The sequence below is a fragment of the Pongo abelii genome, chromosome 20, assembly GCF_028885655.2.
Source record: "Pongo abelii isolate AG06213 chromosome 20, NHGRI_mPonAbe1-v2.0_pri, whole genome shotgun sequence".
Lineage (NCBI taxonomy): Eukaryota > Metazoa > Chordata > Mammalia > Primates > Hominidae > Pongo > Pongo abelii.
Genome location: NC_072005.2, coordinates 18,740,464 through 18,757,651, shown reverse-complemented (window position 1 = coordinate 18,757,651; position 17,188 = coordinate 18,740,464). Strand labels below are relative to the sequence as shown.

The following is a 17,188-nucleotide window of genomic DNA, read 5'->3' as shown; positions in this document are numbered from 1 at the left end:
ATTGCTCTGTTGCCCAGGCTGGACTGCAGTGGCCTGATCTCGGCTCACTGCAACCTCTGCCTCCTAGGTTCAGCAATTCTCCTGCCTCAGCCTCCAAAGTAGCTGGGATTACAGGTGAGTGCCACTACATCCGGCCACTTTTTTTGTATTTTTGGTAGAGGTGGGGTTTCACCTTGTTGGCCAGGCTGGTCTCGAACTCCTGGCCTCGTAATCCGCCTGCCTCGGCCTTCCAAAGTGCTGTGATTACAGGCGTGAGCCACCACACCTGGCCAGCATACAAATCTTAAGATATGGAATTTCTTCAATCCAGGAGCTCCTAGGATATTTTAGTCTTGTTTTTTTCTTAGAGACATGGTCTCGCTGTGTCACCCAGGCTGGAGTGCAGTGGCGCCATCGCAGCTCTCTGCAGCATTGACCCACCCCCTGCACTCAGGTGATTCTCCCACCTCAGCCTCCCAAGTAGCAGGGGCTACAGGCACGTGCCACGGCTCTCAGCCAATACTTTAGTCTTGAATTGCAGCCTAGACCTGGCTAAATGTGAGACTGATAGTTAATATTTCACTCACTTGTTTGATACACTTTTTTTTTGAGACGGAGCCTCACTCTGTCGCCCAGGCTGCAGTGCAGTGGGGCGATCTCGGCTCACTGCAACCTCTGCCTCCTGGGTTCAGGTAATTCTCCTGCCTCAGCTTCCCGAGTAGCTGGGACTGCAGGCACGTACCACCACGCCCGGCTAATTTTTATATTTTTATTAGAGACAGGGTTTCACCATGCTGACCAGGCTGGTCTCGAACTCCTGACTTCAAGTCATCCGCCCACCTCGGCCTCCCTAAGTGCTGGGATTATAGGTGTGAGCCACTACTCCTGGCTGCTTGTTTGATAAACTTTTTAAAAAGCTTTATTAAAGGAAAGAAATGTCCTTCCTGGCCAAGCAAACTGCCGGTGCCAATGTCTGGAGTTGAAATAGCCCCGCTGGCCAGGCGTGGTGGCTCAAGCCTGTAATCCCAGCACTTTGGGAGGCCAAGGCGGGCAGATCACGAGGTCAGGAGATTGAGACCATTCTGGCCAACATGGTGTCTCTACTAAAAATACAAAAAAATTAGCCGGGCGTGGTGGCACACGCCTGTAGTCCTAGCTACATGGGAGGCTGAGGCAGGAGAATGGCATGAACCCAGGAGGTGGAGCTTGCAGTGAGCTGAGATCGCGCCACTGCACTCCAACCTGGGTGACAGAGTGAGACTCCATCTCAAAAAAAGAAAAAAGAAAAGAAATAGCCCCGGAGCTGCCTAGAACATGCAAGTTATGACATGGTCCGGGGACGGGGAGGAGAGAGGCCCCGAATGGCCAGACTAGGAGTGTGAAATTGAATGTGGTCATTCACTCGGCCACTTCATCCTCAAAGGTCTGAGCTGGTTGTGGGTGGCGAGCTGGAGCATCCAGCATGTGTGACGCTGCAGTTGTGTTGAAGGCATGGGATGCCTTTAATGGGTAGTGAAGGGTATCCCTTGTGGGTGGCATAGCTGTGCAAGGTATGCCAGCTGGACCATGTGTGGTACCTTTGGAGAATGACGGGGATGGCTTTTTCTTTCATACCAAAGCATTTACTAACACCTCCCATGTACCTGGCCTTGAGCAGTGACTCAGGAGGGCCTTTCCCGACTCGCCATGGGCTGTGAATTGGACGTGAGCACTGCAGAAGGAATTTTGTATGTGTACGCGAGCTCACATTTCTGGAACACTTGAACAGGGTGAGCTACACATGTCCTTGTCTCATGTCATCGTCACGGGAGAATCAAGTAGATGCTGTTACACTCCCTGTTTTCTGGATGAGCAAACTGAGGAATAGAGAGGACAAGACATGTCCAAGACCACACACAGGGTGGGGTCACTGCTTCCATCAGAGAGTTCACCAGGTGAACTGTGTGTCCGGGGGGTACCCCAGGGTGATCAACTCACTTGCAATATTGTGGGTGACCTAGTTCTTTTTTTTTTCTTTTTTGAGATGGAGTCTCGCTGTGTCGCCCAGGCTGGAGTGCAGTGGCGCAATCTCAGCTCACTGCAAACTCCACCTCCCAGGTTCATGCCATTCTCCTGCCTCAGCCTCCCGAGTAGCTGGGCCTACAGGCGCCTGCCACAACGCCTGGCTAATTTTTTTGTATTTTTAGTAGAGACGGGTTTTACCTTGTTAGCCAGGATGGTTTCGATCTCCTGACCTCGTGATCTGCTCACCTCAGCCTCCCAAAGTGCTGGGATTACAGGTGTGAGCCACCACGCCCGGCCATGGGTAACCTAGTTCTTAAAAATTTCTGCAGACAAAGCCGGATATAGTGGCTCACGCCTGTAATCCCACCACTTTGGGAGGCCGAGGCAGGTGGATCACTTGAGGTCAGGAGTTCGAGACAAACATGGTGAAATCCCGTCTCTACTAAAAATACAAAATTAGCTGGGTTGGCGTGTGCCTGTAATCCCAGCTACTCAGGAGGCTGAGGCAGGAGAATCACTTGAACCAGGAGGCAGAGGTTGCAGTGAGCCGAGATCGTGCCACTGCACTCCAGCCTGGGCAACAAGAGCAAAACTCCGTCTCAAAACAAACAAACAAAAATGTCTGCAGACGGCCAGGCATGGTGGCTCATGCCCTATAATCCTAGCACTTCCTAGCACTTTGGGAGGCTAGGCGGGAGGATCTTTTGAACCCAGGAGTTAGAGACCAGACTGGGCAACATGGAAAAATCCCATCTCTTCAAAAAATACAAAAGATTGGCCCAGTATGGTGAAGCATGCCTGTAATTTCAGCTACTTGGGAGGCTGAGGTGGGAGGATGGGTTGAGCCCAGGAGTTCGAGGCTGCAGTGAGCCGAGATCATGCCACTGCACTCCAGCCTGGGTGACAGAGTGAGACCTTGTCTCAAAAAAAAAAAAAAAAGACCAGGCACAGTGGCTCACGCCTGTAATCCCAGCACTTTGGGAGGCCAAGGCAGGTGGATCTTCAGATCATGTGGTCAGGAGATTGAGACCATCCTGGCTAACACGGTGAAACCCCGTCTACTAAATATACAAAAAATTAGCCGGGCATGGTGGTATGTGCCTGTAACCCCAGCTACTTGGGAGGCTGAGGCAGGAGAATCGCTTGGACCCAGGAGGCGGAGGCTGCAGTGAACCCAAGATTGTGCCACTGCACTCCAGCCTGGGTGACAGAGTGAGACTCCGTCTCAAAAAAAAAAAAAAAAAAAGAAACTTCTGCAGAGCATGCCAACGTCTGATAAGTTCTGCCTTATTTTTCCTGGGGTCTCATTGAGATCCACTGGGGAATCAAATGTCAAGTAGATGTGGATAAATACTTTTTTTGTTGTTGTTGAGACCGAGTCTCACTCTGTCACCCAGGCTGCAGTGCAGTGGCACAATCTCAGCTCACTGCAAGCTCCGCTTCCCAGGTCCAAGTGATTCTCCTGCCTCAGCCTTCCGAGTAGCTGGGATTACAGGCACGTGCCACCATGCCTGGCTAATTTTAGTGTTTTTAGTAGAGATGGGGTTTCACTATGTTAGTCATGGTGGTCTCGAACTCCTGACCTCATGATCCACCCTTCTTGGCCTTCAAAAGTGCTGGGATTACAGGCGTGAGCCACCAGGCCTGGCTTTTGTTTTGTTTTGTGTTTTGGAGACAGGGTCTTACTCTGTCACTCAGGCTGGAGTATAGTGGTGAGAATATAGTTCACTGCAGCCTCAACCTCCCATGGGCTCGAGAGAGCCTCCCACCTCAGCCTCCAGAGTAGCTGGGACCACAGGGGTGCTCCACCATGCCCGGCTAATTGTTTTAAATTTTTTATAGAGAGGGGGCTTAGCCCTGTTACCCAGGCTGGTCTCAAGCCCTTGGGTGCAAGCGATCCTCCCGTCATGGCATCCCAAAGTGCTGGGATTTCAGGTGTGAGACACCTTGCTAGGTCCTGAGTACTGCTCTTATTGCTGTTTCCTGTTTCCGAAGTGAATCCACAGAGGCTCAGAAGCAGGAGGTGCCTTTCACAAGATCACAGAGCGAGCTGGTTGGCCCTCCAAGCCAGCTCCTCCCTTGGCCAGGCGCAGTGGCTCACGCCTGTAATACCAGCAATTTGGGAGCCCTAGGCAGGCGGATCACCTGAGGTTGGGAGTTAGAGACCTGATCAATATGGCGAAACCCCGTCTCTACTGAAAATACAAAAATTAGCTGGGCATGGTGGTGGGCACCTGTAATCCCAGCTACTCAGGAGGCTGAGGCAGGAGAATCGCTTGAACCTGGGAGGCGGAGGTTGCAACGAGCTGAGATCGCGCCGTTGCACTCCAGCTTGGGCAACAAGAGCGAAACTCCGTCTCAAAGAAAAAGAAAAAAAAAATCTCGGAAATTAGATAGTGGTGACAGCTACACAGCATTGGGAATATATTTTATATGTAAAATGTGACTCAATGAAGTTGCTTTTTAGAAAATGGAAGGCTGGCCGGGCACAGTGGCTCATGCTTGTAATCCCAGCACTTTGGGAGGCCGAGGTGGGCGCATCACTTGAGGTCAGGAGTTCCAGACCAGCCTGGCTAACAGGGTGAAATCCCGTCTCTACTAAAAATACAAAAAATTAGCCGGGCGTTGTGATGGGCGCCTGTAGTCCCAGCTACTACTCGGGAGGCTGAGGCAGGAGAATCACTTGAATCCAGGAGGCGGTGGTTGCAGTGAGCCGAGATCACACCACTGCACTCCAGCCTGGGCAAGGAAATCGAAACTCCGTCTAAAAACAAACAAAAACTGGGGGAGGTGGCTCACGCCTGTAATCCTAGCACTTTGGGAGGGCGAGGCGCGCGGATCACCTGAGGTCAGGAGTTCAAGACCAGCCTGGCCAACATGGTGAAACCCCATCTCTACTAAAATACAAAAATTAGCTGGGCATGATGGCGGGCGCCAGTAATCCCAGGTACTCGAGAGGCTGAGACGGGAGAATCGCTTGAACTCGGGAGACCATGGTTGCATTGAGCCGAGATAGCGCCACTGTTCTCCAGTCTGGGCTGCTGAGCGAGACTCCGTCTCAAAAAAAAAAAAAAAAAAAAAAAAGAAAAGAAAAGAAAAGAAAGAAAAGAAAAGAAAAGAAAATGGAAGTCTGGGCTTGGTGGCTCACTCCTGTAATCCTAGCATTTCAGCAGGCCCAGACAAGGAGGATCAGTCTGAATTCAGGAGGTCGAGGGTGCAGTGAGCCATGATGGCGCCATTGCACTCCAGCCTGGGCAACACAGCAAGACCCCTCAAAAAAAAAATAAAAATAGGAAATTGAAGCTGGACTGCACCATCGCTCAGGGACTGTGGGGATGTAGGATTTTATCCTATTAAAAGTACTCATCTCATAAGAAAAAGTTTACCAGCTCCTCCTCCACTCACCGGTCCAGCACCTTCCCTGGGTGGAAGTCCCATCCACCCACCCTAAGGGATGCCCTATATGTCCAACCCAGCGTCCAAAGCGCGCGCGTCGTTTACATAGCCACGCCCACCCGTCCCGGCCCGAGGCGGGGCCTACCCACCCACGTGTTTCGCGCCGGCTCCGCCCCTCCACGCCCTCTCTGCGGCTTTTCACAGAAGCCAAAGACGGAAGACTGTAGAGATCTCATAAATAATGCATCACGTCAGCGGCTGTCGGGGCGGGGCTTTGACGCGCCTGGCTGGCTGAGTCAGGGTTATGTATAATACTATGGAGGCGGGGCCTGGAGGGGTGCGCGTGTTGAGGCGGAGTTCGTTCACGGAAGTGGCCACCCCTAGGGCCTGAAGAGGCGGGGCCATCAGTGCCTTATGAATATGCAACAACTTGGGGCGTTGACTGTGGGCCTTGTGGCGCCCGCATGGGGCGTGGCCAGGCGCGTCTCCTGAATAATGTAGTGCGCTGCCTGGCGGTGTGGCGGCGACTGTTGACTTGGCCAGACCCGGGGGGCGTGGCCATCCGCGTCTCATGAATAATGCAGCGCGTCAGCGGGCGGCGGGGCGGGGCGTGGCCGGCGCGGCGGCGCTGGAGCCGGGAAGGGGGCGCGGGGGAGAGATGGTCGCAAGATGGCGGCGCTGAAGGAGGCTAGGAGCTACGGGCTGTCGTGCGGCCGGGTTAGCGACGGCAGCAAGGTGTCGGTGTTCCACGTGAAGCTCACCGACAGTGCCCTGAGGGCCTTCGAGAGCTACCGCGCCAGACAGGTGAGTGGCATGGCGCCTGGCGCGCCAGTGGGGAACGTCGGGACGCGGGCCGGCCTCGCGCTCCCCTCACTGAGGCGTCCGGGCTCGGAGACGCTAGGTCTGCGGCGCTGCTCGCGGGTCCCTGGGCCGGCGGGGTGCGGAGTGGGCGCCAGTCCGGCCTGGAGCGCTGAGAACCGCGTTCCTTCTCAGCACTAGGAGGCAATACAGGCTGGTGGCCCGGGGCTGCTGGGGGGCCCAGACTCGCGCGCCGGGCCCGGGGGGCGTCGGTGTCGGCACCTGGCGGAGTCCGGGGCCTTTCTGGCCTGCCTGGCACCTGGGCAGGGTCCAGTTTACGCACCTGGCGGCGGGGCGAGGAGGCGGTGGGCCGCACGGTCCCGGCACCGTGATAGGGGGAAGCTGGGGGCTTTTCCATCTGGGGCCCGGGCAGCGCCGTTGGTGGGGGTGACTGTGTCTGTCCTCCTGGGAAGCAGCGATCGTCTGGGTGCCTGGCAGGGGGTGGTGAGCGGGGCACTTGTTCTGTCTGGGTGGGAGGCTTTGCAGCTGGGGGCTGGCTTTGACGCGTTCCGATGAAGCCACTCAGGTTGGGCCACTTTGATTCTTGGGACGGGGGAGTTTGGGCAGAAACTGACAGCTTGTCCCAGCTTTCTGCTCCCCTTACCCCCAGGTGACCCTCTCTCTCTGGAGAGAGGTTCCTTGGAGAGTAGAAGTGTTGGGGGCGGCTGTGATGTTTTCCTCAGGGCACATGTAGGGGGATCCCTGCCACCCGGGAGGAAGCTCTGGCTACCACATCTGGCCGCTGACTCTGGAACTTCTCAGAGGCCGATTTGGGCCCATCTGGGGGAAGTTTGAGGCGTTTCGGTTCTGCCACCTGGCTGGTGGTGGGGAGGGGAGGCTGCTGTGTATGTTCTCTTGGGCCTGCCTTTGGGGCGCATCTGGGGCCGTGGTCAGAAACCTGCCTTTTTCATTTCTGTTTGTGTCATGGCCCCCGCCCCCCCCCCGCCCCCGTCTGTGCTGGGTCAGAAGTTGCAGATGACCAGTGGTCAGGTCCCGAGGGGAAGTGGTTTAGGAACCTTGTAACTCCTTTTCTGGAAATTGGGGGCTTCATTGCCCTAAAGGGAGTGGGGGCGGGTCTAGTCTCAGGCTCAGAGAGCCCTGCTCCCTGTGTGTGTGTGTGTTTGTGTATACTGGTGATGGTGGGGGTGGGGGGGGGGTGCCGCGGGCGGGTGAGGAGGCAGACTAACTAGGAAGGAATGTGGCTTTCTTCCTGCCCCGAACTTGTTCAACTCCATTAGCTAAGCCGAGAATTTCTTCCCTCTGTTTCGTTTCCACCACTCTCCCGGTGCCCACCCCTTCCGTGCTTCTTCCCATGTCTTTGGGCAATTTCCTCCCTGTCCCGGTGTCTCAGTTTTCCCCTTCATGGAATGAGGATTCCATTTTTTTTTGGAAGAGCAAGTTCGCACCTTGTCAAAAAGACTCCCCAAGATGAGGCTAAGGCGCCCCTGCAGGTGAGGAGGAGACGGTGGCAGCGACAGCAGCTGCTGGCCCGTGACCAGCCAGAGCCTCTCTTCCTGGTAGAATTCTGGCCCTGGGTCTTTTTCCCTGAGCGATTCTGACTTGTCCTGCAGGAAGGCAGGCTTTCCTAGAAACAGCTGGGGGGAGAGCTGGTGAGTCATATAACTACTATGGACTTGGTACCTGGTCACCACTGTCTTCTGTGCTTTGGGAACCAGGAGCCCCGCCTTCTCTCTGATGCTGCCCTCGCTTGCTTTTCAGTCCAGAAGGTCCGCCTATGTGTCCACCTCATGCTGTCACACTGCTATTTTTACTTTAGGGTATTGGTTACATCCCCTCTCTAAGCTGGATCTTCCTCATGTTAGGGTGAAGGTAACTGTGAACTGTTAAAACTCCTCTCGCTCGGAGCCCAGATGTGTAGGGCAGCATGTTGACCAGCCAGGAGGGGCTCCCTAGAAGAACTTTTCCAAGCTATCCAGAGCAACTTGGCTGGCTGGATTATATTTTGGGGTGATTCAAACTTGGATTTTTCTCAAAAAGCTGTCTGGTAATTTAAGTGGTTTGGCCACTTTCTTTCTTTTTTTTTTGAGATGGAGTTTCACTCTGCTGCCCAGGCTGGAGTGCAGTGGCGTGATCCCGGCTCACTGCAGCTTACGCCTCCCGGGTTCAAGCGATTCTCCTGCCTCAGCCTCCCGAGTAGCTGGGACTACGGGCACCTGCCACCACACTTGGCTAATTTTTGTATTTTTAGTAGAGACAGAGTTTTGCCATGTTGGCTAGGCTGGTCTTGAACTCCTGACCTCCAGTGATCCGCCCTTCTCAGCCTCTAAAAGTGCTGGGACTACAGGCTTGAGCCACTGCTCCCAGCCAACTCGGTTACTTTCGAATTTAATCTTGCCCATGGGGCAGGATAGTGGATGGACTTTTCTAAGGACAGGGCAGGTCCATGCTCTCTGTGGTTTTGGGTAGTGAGCTTGAGGAAGGCGGCTTGAAGAACTTGATTGTGTAACCAGAGAAGTGTACTGGTTATGGACAAAATCTCATGTGGACAACTCTATCAACCAGCAGCCAGAGTTTTCTGTTCCCCGATGCTGTGGTTATATAGTTTGCCAATTGCAACTTGTGGAGAGGGCTTTTATTTTTAATTAATTAATTTTTTTTTTTGAGACAGTCTTGCTCTTGCTTTTGAGTTGTCCAGGCTGGAGTGCAGTGGCGCGATCTCTGCTCACTGCAAGCTCCGCCTCCCAGGTTCACACCATTCTCCTTCCTCAGCCTCCCCAGCAGCTGGGACTACAGGCACACGCTGCCACCCCCAGCTAATTTTTTGTATTTTTCGTCGAGATAGGGTTTCACCGTGTTAGCCAGGATGGTTTCGATCTCCTGACCTTGTGATCTGCCCACCTCGGCCTCCCAAAGTGCTGGGATTACAGGCGTGAACCACCGTGTCCGGCCTATTTTTAGTTTTTAATTGCAAAGAGGCTTTTATAAGTTCAGGTGTGGCAGGGGCTAGAAGGGAACTTGCTGTGGAACTTTCTCTGTGGCTCCCAGGAGCAGGTAATCCTAGCTCTGGGAACAGCCCAGGTAGAAGCCCTCCTGTTTTCTCTCCCCAGAGGGCTCTGGTGTTGACCTGGTAGCCAGCTGGAGCAGCGTGGTGGAAGGTAAAGGCACAGCAATACACATAGCTGCTGGCCTTCTCATTCTACCTTGGACTTTGTGCAGTTTTTCTTTCCTTTTTTTTCTTTCCTTTTTTTTTGGGGGGACAGGGTCTTGCCCTGTCGCCCAAGCTGGATTGCACTGGCGTGATCTCAGCTCACTGCAACCTCCGCCTCCCGGGTTCAAGGGATTCTCCTGCCTCAGCCTACCAAGTAGCTGGGATTACAGGTACGCACCACCATGCCTGGCTGATTTTTGTATTTTTAGTAGAGACGGGCTTTTACCATGTGGTCAGGATGATCTCAGACTCCTGACCCCTCAAGTGATCCACCTGCCTCAGCCTCCCAAAGTGCTGGGAGGCCTGAGTCGCCACGCTGGGCCCTTTTTTTTTTTTTTTTTTTTTAAGAGACAGGGTTTTGCCCCATTGCCCAGGCTGGAGTGCAGTGGCGTGATCATAGCTCAGTGCAGCCTCGAACTACCAGCCTCCTGCTTCAGTCTCCTGAGTAGCTGGGGCCACAGGTGTGCACCACTGCACCTGGCTAAGTTTTAAATTTTTTTATAGAGACGGGGTCTCACCATGTTGCCAAGGCTGGTTTCAAACTCCGGGGCTCAAGTGATTTCCCTGTGTCAGCCTCCCAAAGTGCTGTAATTACAAGAGTGAGCCATTGTGCCTGGCCTAGTTTTTTGTTGTTATTGTTGTTGTTTTTTGAGACAGAGTTTCATTCTTGTTGCTAGGCTGGAGTGTAATGGTGTTATCTCGGCTCACTGCAACCTCAGCCTCCCAAGTAGCTGGGATTACAGGCATGTGCCACCATTCCCTGCAAATTTTGTATTTTTAGTGGAGACGGGGTTTTACCATGTTGGTCAGACTGGTCTTGAGCTCCTGACCTCAGGTGATCCTCCTGCCTTGGCCTTCCAAAGTGCTGGGATTACAGGAGTGAGCCATCGTGCCTGGCCTAGTTTTTCTCTTTCTTTTCTTTTCTTCTTCTTCTTTTTTTTTTTTTTTTTGAGACAAGGTCTTACTCTGTCACCCAGGCTGGAGTACAGTGGTGTGATCATAGCTCACTGCGCCCTTGAACTCCTGGGCTTAAGTGATCTTCCCACCTCAGCTGCCCAGAGTGCCGGGACTACAGGCATGAGCCATTGTGCCTGGCCCAGTTTTTTTGTCTCTTTTTCTTTTAGTTAAAAAAATTTTTTTTGGTAGAGATGGGGTTTCCCCATTTTGCCTAAGCTGTTCTTGAACTCCTGGGCTTAAGGGATCCTCCTGTGTTGGCCTCCCAAAGTGCTGGGATTACAGGCATGAACTACGTGTCCGTTTTTCTTTGAATATAAAAACCTGCATGGAATGGCCGGGCGTGGTGGCTCACCCCTGTAATCCCAGCACTTTGGGAGGCTGAGGTGGGAGGATCCCTTGAGGTCAGGAGTTTGAGACCAGCCAGGACAATATGGTGAAAACCTGTCTCTACTAAAAATACAAAAAAATTAGCCAGGCGTGGTGGTGTGTGCCTGTAATCCCAGTTACTTGGGAGGCTGAGGCAGGAGAATCTGGGAGATGGACATTGCAGTGAACTGAGATCGCACCACTGCACTCCAGCCTGGGTGACAGAGGGAGACCCTGTGTCAAAAAACAAAACGAAACCTTCATGGGTTGTGAGGTGGCTGTTCTTGTGGATCTCCCAGTTTGCTCTGATGAGTGATTTCCCGGAGAGGGGAGAGTGGAAGCATGGACACACCCCCTCCTTCCAGGACAGTGTCACTCACCTGCGTGGAGAAGTAGCCTCTGGTCAGTCTGAGGAAGTGACCCTCCCAGGGGCACTTGGGTTGTAGTTCATCATTAGGGGTTTGCCTGGGCTCTGTTGCTGAGTGACCTCTTTTGGATCACAAGCTCCTTGGTGGAGAGGAGCACACCATTGTTCAGAAAAAATTGAGGGCCCAGGAAGTGCTTCATGAGGCCTGGGGATTAGAGCCTCTCTCCATTTGAATCTCAGCTCCACCTGCTTCCTGAGGCCATGGGTGAGTGCCTGACCCCTCCCATCTCCGAATCCTTCTCAGAACTGGGGTCAGCAGTACTTGACCTGCTCCCTCAAGTTCCAGATCCTTCTCTCAGGGCTGTGAGGATCCTGTTGCCTGACCCTTTTTGAGTTCCAGATTCTCTTCCTCTTGGGAGGAGAATAACCTGACCCCTCTTGTGCTCTGAGCCCTTAGTGAACGGACCCAGAGCTGGCTTCTGGGGGGGCTGGTCCCTGCCTGGAGGTTCGTACAGAGCCGGTGGGAGACTCCAGATCACTCATCTAACCCGGTATGATTGAGCCTCTGGTCAGTGCCCATGGCTCAGGGGCGGGATACCCACCAGTGATTGAGATGGGTCCCTCATGTCATGAGCTGACGTTCTAGTGGCAGGAGACAGAGAATTCATGAACAGGAAGGATGGCACAGAAATTAGCAAGAGTAACTCACCGGCGGTCAACGTTAATGATGGTGAGGGGTACAGGTGGGGCAATCAGTGAGTGCTTCCAGCAGGTGACACAGAGCTGCAGTCTGCTGGGGGAAGGGTCCCAGGCATGGCCGGCGTGCTGTCCCAGGGAAGGGTGTGAAGGGAGTGGAGGTAGAGGGGTACTGGGCCTCAGGCCTGTAGCCAGTACTCGGCTCTTCTGGGTGGCCCTAGAGCTGTGCTGGGGGCTACTGTCTGCTGCTAAGTGGGTGGGCTGTGTGGATGTCACCCTTGGCACCGGTGGCAGGAGAAGCCTTACTTCAGCCTGTGATCCATTCCCACAGCAGGGCCCCAGAGGCCCGACTTATCTTCCCTTCCCGGTGGGCACCCCCCCTTGGTTCTGAGCAGGGCAGCTTCTTGCCAGCCCTGCCTGCTTTTCAGAGATGGCCTTCTTTAGAGACCTAGTGCTAGTGCTGCCCCTCTTGGCCCTGGGCTAGACCCCCATCCCTTCCCATGGGTGCACGTCATCTTGACCACTTGACGGGAGAGCAAGTTTATGGTCCCCCTTCACGACAGGGACAGATGAGGCTCTGATAGGCGGCATCACCTGTGCAAGGGCACTCGGCTGTCCTCGCTGGCCCATACTGCCTCTTGAGTGCCCAAGCCAAGCTCTCGTTTGAGGTTGCAGGGGGCTTGAGCTGAAGGGGACACAGCTCTGAAGGGGAGTCATGCTGGGGTCCTGAGCCCCACTTAAATGCAACGTTCCGCGTCCCCAAGAGGCCCGAACCTTGGTGACGTGAGTGACTGAGCAGATTCCTCCGGTTGCTGGCTATGCTGGACCCCCTCCCCCAAGAAAGTGGAAAGGTGATGGGCACCTACACCTGTGAAGGGTGCCCCACCCCGCCAGGGCTGGCTGTGCCACCTACAGTACTGCATTTCATCCCATCTTCCCCGTGGTGGGAGCAGTTCCCATTTCTTAGGTGAGAATATGGGTGGAGACTCGGGAGGAGGCTGAATCACCAGGCAGGATCTCCCAGCTGGGAAGTAGCTGAGAACCCAGAATCCGAGGGTCATGGCCTGGGCTCTGCCACCTCTGAAGAACTGTGGCCGCTGGATGGGCTGGGGTGGAGCAGGTGGGCTGCCAGGAGGCATCAGGAGTGGCCCACTGGTGCACCAGGGTATGGTTTGCCTGTGTGTTTCAAGGTGAGCATTTGGTGGTTCTGGGTGTTCTCTCAGAAGGTGCTAGAAGAGGACAAGCCAGCTTGAGTCTGTGGGCCCAAGCTGGCAGTCTCTGCAGGAGGCAGGCAAGAGTGTGTGTGAGGGACTGAGCTCTGCACTCGGCACTGTGACCCTTGACTGTGCTTCCAGCTGGTTGCCGTGGCTGTGATTGTGTGTAAACATCAGGCAGCGCTCACTCGGAAACCCACCCCTCTGTTGACTCACGGCCAAGGCCAGAGTTCATCACCTTTGAAGCAGTTTTGACATCACACCCGGATTGTGACATCCCGCCCGGGAGACCTTGAGGGAGGAACCCGCCAGCCTGACAAACAAGATTGCCTCTCTGCTCCATGTAGCCCTGGGCTCCAAGCAGCTGCCCAGGGAAGAGACCCTAATTTTCAGAGGTCTGCTTCTCAGGGGGCATCAGCCTTGTTTAAGGCACCTGGCAGGGCACAGACTTGTGATTGATACTGCACATTTTGGGGTTGGCCTCTTCTGTGTCCTTTGTTTTAGGGTCTTGCTCCCCGTTGTGCTTTCTGCCTTGATGAATTCAGTTGTCACACTTTCTCCTTGGTCTCTGAATCTCATGGACAGGGTTGTCTTCAATCTCACCTGTGTAGTCAGCCACAGAGTCCAAAGGGACATGTAGAACAATGCATCCAAATGGCCTGTGACCTGCAGGTGCAGTGAATGACAGAGATGGCCATGACATGTGGTTATTTTGTCACTTTTTTTTTTTTTTTGAGATGGAGTCTCGCTCTGTTGCCCAGGCTGGAGTGTAGTGGTACGATCTCAGCTCACTGCAAACTCTGCCTCCCAGGTTCACGCCATTCTCCTGCCTCAGCCTTCTGAGTAGCTGGGACTACAGGCGCCCGCCACCACACCCAGCTAATTTTCTTGTATTTTTAGTAGAGACGGGGTTTCACCGTGTTAGCCAGGATGGTCTCGATCTCCTGACCTCGTGATCTGCCTGCCTTGGCCTCCCAAAGTGCTGGGATTACAGGCGTGAGCCACCGCGCCCAGCCTGTCACTTTGCTTTTTATTTATTTTTTAAATTTTATTTTTATTTTTATTTTATTTTATTTTATTTTTTGAGACGGAGTTTCACTCTTGTTGCCCAGGCTGGAGTGCAATGGCGCGATCTTGGCTCACTGCAACCTCCGCCTCCCAGGTTTAAGCGATTCTCCTGCTTCAGCCTCCCGAGTAGCTGGGATTACAGGCATGCACCAACACGCCTGGCTAATTGTTTTGTATTTTTAGTAGAGACGGGCTTTCTCTATGTGGTCAGGCTGGTCTCGAACTCCTGACCTCAGGTGATCCGCCCATCTTGGCCTCCCAAAGTGCTGGGATTACAGGTGCGAGCCACCGCGCCTGGCTGTCACTTTGCTTTTTAATGAAAAAAGCTGGTGTCCAAATAAACCATCCGCAGGGAGACTGTTCCCCCAGACAAAAGCGTCCTAGAGACCTCCCGCCTCCATCTGACCTGGCAGTGGGCCCCAGAGTCTGATGCTAATTATATCCTCCAGGGCTGGACCCTCCTGATCAAGTGGAGACACGGCTCCTGACTGAGGCAGCCAGGCCAGCAGACGTGTTTGTGAAGGGATAAGGCTTCGAGTTCTGGTCAAGTTTGTGGAATCACTGAATTCCTGTTTTTCTTGTGTGTGTTTTTTTTTGTTGTTTTTGAGATGGAGTCTCGCTCTGTCGCCCAGTCTGGAGTGCAGTGGCGTGATGTCGGCTCACTGTAACCTCTGCCTCCCGGGTTCATGCCATTCTCCTGCCTCAGCCTCTTGCGTAGCTGGGACTACAGGAGCCCGCCACCACGCCCGGCTAATTTTTTGTGTTTTTAGTAGAGACAGGGTTTCACCGTGTTAGCCAGGATGGTCTCCATCTCCTGACCTTGTGATCCACCTGCCTCAGCTTCCCAAAGTGCTGGGATTACAGGCGTGAGCCACCGGGCCCAGACTGAACTCCTGTTTTAAAAGCATCCTGTGAAGTTTTTTTTTTCCTTTTTACTATATAAGCAGTATAACTCAGGGTAGAAAGCCTGCAATGTACCTAAAATTAGCAAGTCAGTTCTCATTGCCCCAGGCAATCTCTGTTGACACCTTTGCACCCTCCTCTGTCTCGCCTGGGTGTACCATGTTATCATAGTGGCACAATCATATGGTTTTGTGTCTCTTCTTCCCTGAACACTTTATGTTTTAATGCTGCACCTTCTGTGCATCCTGGAGTCTGACAGGTCAGTATTCTTCGAGCATTTTTGTGTTCTTGGCACTGTGCTTGGTTCTGGGGATGTCCGGATGCTGCAGGCCTTGTGTGTGTACAGGTCAGTCCACTGTCCTGTAGTGAGGCTACACAGAGCGATGAGGTGAGGTGAGGGAGGTACCCAGCACAGGCCACGGCCTGGCATGCCCATGTGTCTGTGAGTGGAGCCTGGAGCATGAGGCTGCGATTTTGAGGCCAGGGAAGGCAGCTCAGCCCCCCTTGGCTTGCTCCTCTTTGGATAAATTGAGCTGCTGGTGATGGAGGGCTGTGGTCAGTCCTTCTCACCGTTCTTCAGATGGGGAGACTGCAAGTATATGCCCCAGTCTTAACACCCCCGTCCTTCCCCCAGGCCCATCGGGGGCCTCAGCTCTTCATGAGATGCTGTTGTTGTGCCCCGTGTCCTTTTTATACGTTGGTGAAAATATTTTCACAAGGAGGCGTCTCTCTTGAAGGATGCTGAGAACTGCATATTGGGGATCAGGTACATTGGTGGCGCTGCTCCCACTGACAATTTGGGGCTCCAGGCTGCTGGCACCCTCCCTGAGCCTCAACTTCCCAATTCAGGTGAAGGTGATGTCCTGGAGGTGAGACAGGCTTGTTCTCCCTGGCTTGCACAAGGTGTCAGCTGCTCTCCTCGTTGACCCAAAAATGATCCCAGAAAGCAAAGCCTCCAAAATTTAAAATAGCTTCTCCTGTAGCTCTGCTGTTAGGGTTTTATTGTTTTTTTTTTTTCTGAAATAAAGAACTGGCTTCCTAGTTTTGGCTCATTGCAACCTCTGCCTTCCAGGCTCAAGCAATCCTCCCACCTCAGCCTCCTAAATAGCTGGGACTACAGACACCCATCATCACGCCTGGTTGCTTTTTGTATGTTTTTGTAGAGATGGGATTTCACCATTTTGCCCAGGCTGGTCTCGAACTCCTGAGCTCAAGCGATCTGCCCGCCTTGGCCTCCCAAAATGCTGGGATTACAGGCGTGAGCCACCGCGCCTGGCCTGTTTCTTTATTTTTATTTCTTTATTTTTGAGACAGAGCCTTCTGCTCTGTTGCCCAGACTGGAGTGCAATCACGTGATCACAGCTCACTGCAGCCTCAATATCCTGGGCTCAAGCAATCCTCCTACCTCAGCCTCCCCAGTAGTTGGGACTACAGGCATATGCTATCACACTCAACTAATTTTTTTTTCTTTTTTTTTTTTTGAGATGGAGTCTTACTCTGTCGCCTAGACTGGAGTGCAGTGGCATGATCTTGGCTCACTGCAACCTCTGCCCCCTGGGTTCAAGCGATTCCTCTGCCTCAGCCCCCCCAGTAGCTGGGATTACAGGCATCTGCCACAGTGCCTGGCTAATTTTTGTATTTTTAGTAGAGACGGGGTTTCACCATCTTGGCCAGGCTGGTCTTGAACTCCTGACCTCATGATCTGTCCACCTCGGCCTCCCAAAGTGCTGGGATTACAGGCGTGAGCCACTGTGCCCGGCCCATTTTTTTTTTTTTAATTTGTAGAGACAGGGTCTCACTATGTTGCCCAGGCTGGTCTCGAACTCCTGGGCTCAAGCAGTCCTCCAGCCTCAGCCTCCCGAAGTGCTGGGATTACAAGCTTGAGCCACTGTGCCTGGCCAGCTTCCTGGTTTCTTTAGCAATTTTCCCACTGGAAAGCCCACAGCACTGTCAGAGGGAGCTGGGCCCCCCTGTACTTCCACCTTCTCCATCAGGCCACCTCCAGTGGTGTGGTGGGTGGTGGGCAGTGGGCAGGGAACCAGACTGATGTCCTGTGGTGTGGATGGACCACATCGTGCTCATCCATTCCTCTGTCCTGGGCATTTGGGTTGCTTCCACCTCTTGACTGTAGTGAACCATGCTACTGTGAACAGGGCATGTAAGTATCTGTTCAGACCCCTGCTTTCGGTTCTTTTGGATACATACCCAGAA

General features: G+C 53.5%; 1 protein-coding gene across 1 annotated transcript in view; it reads left to right on the top strand.

Moving 5' to 3' along the window:
- Positions 1-5,985: 5,985 nt before the first annotated feature.
- The window catches only part of ELL (elongation factor for RNA polymerase II), an 82,588-nt gene continuing 71,385 nt past the window's right edge, over positions 5,986-17,188 (top strand). Inside the window, exon 1 of the mRNA XM_024238198.3 lies at positions 5,986-6,183. Within this exon, the coding sequence (XP_024093966.1) occupies positions 6,049-6,183 (135 nt within the window). The 5' untranslated portion in view covers positions 5,986-6,048. The remainder of the gene's footprint in view (positions 6,184-17,188) is intronic.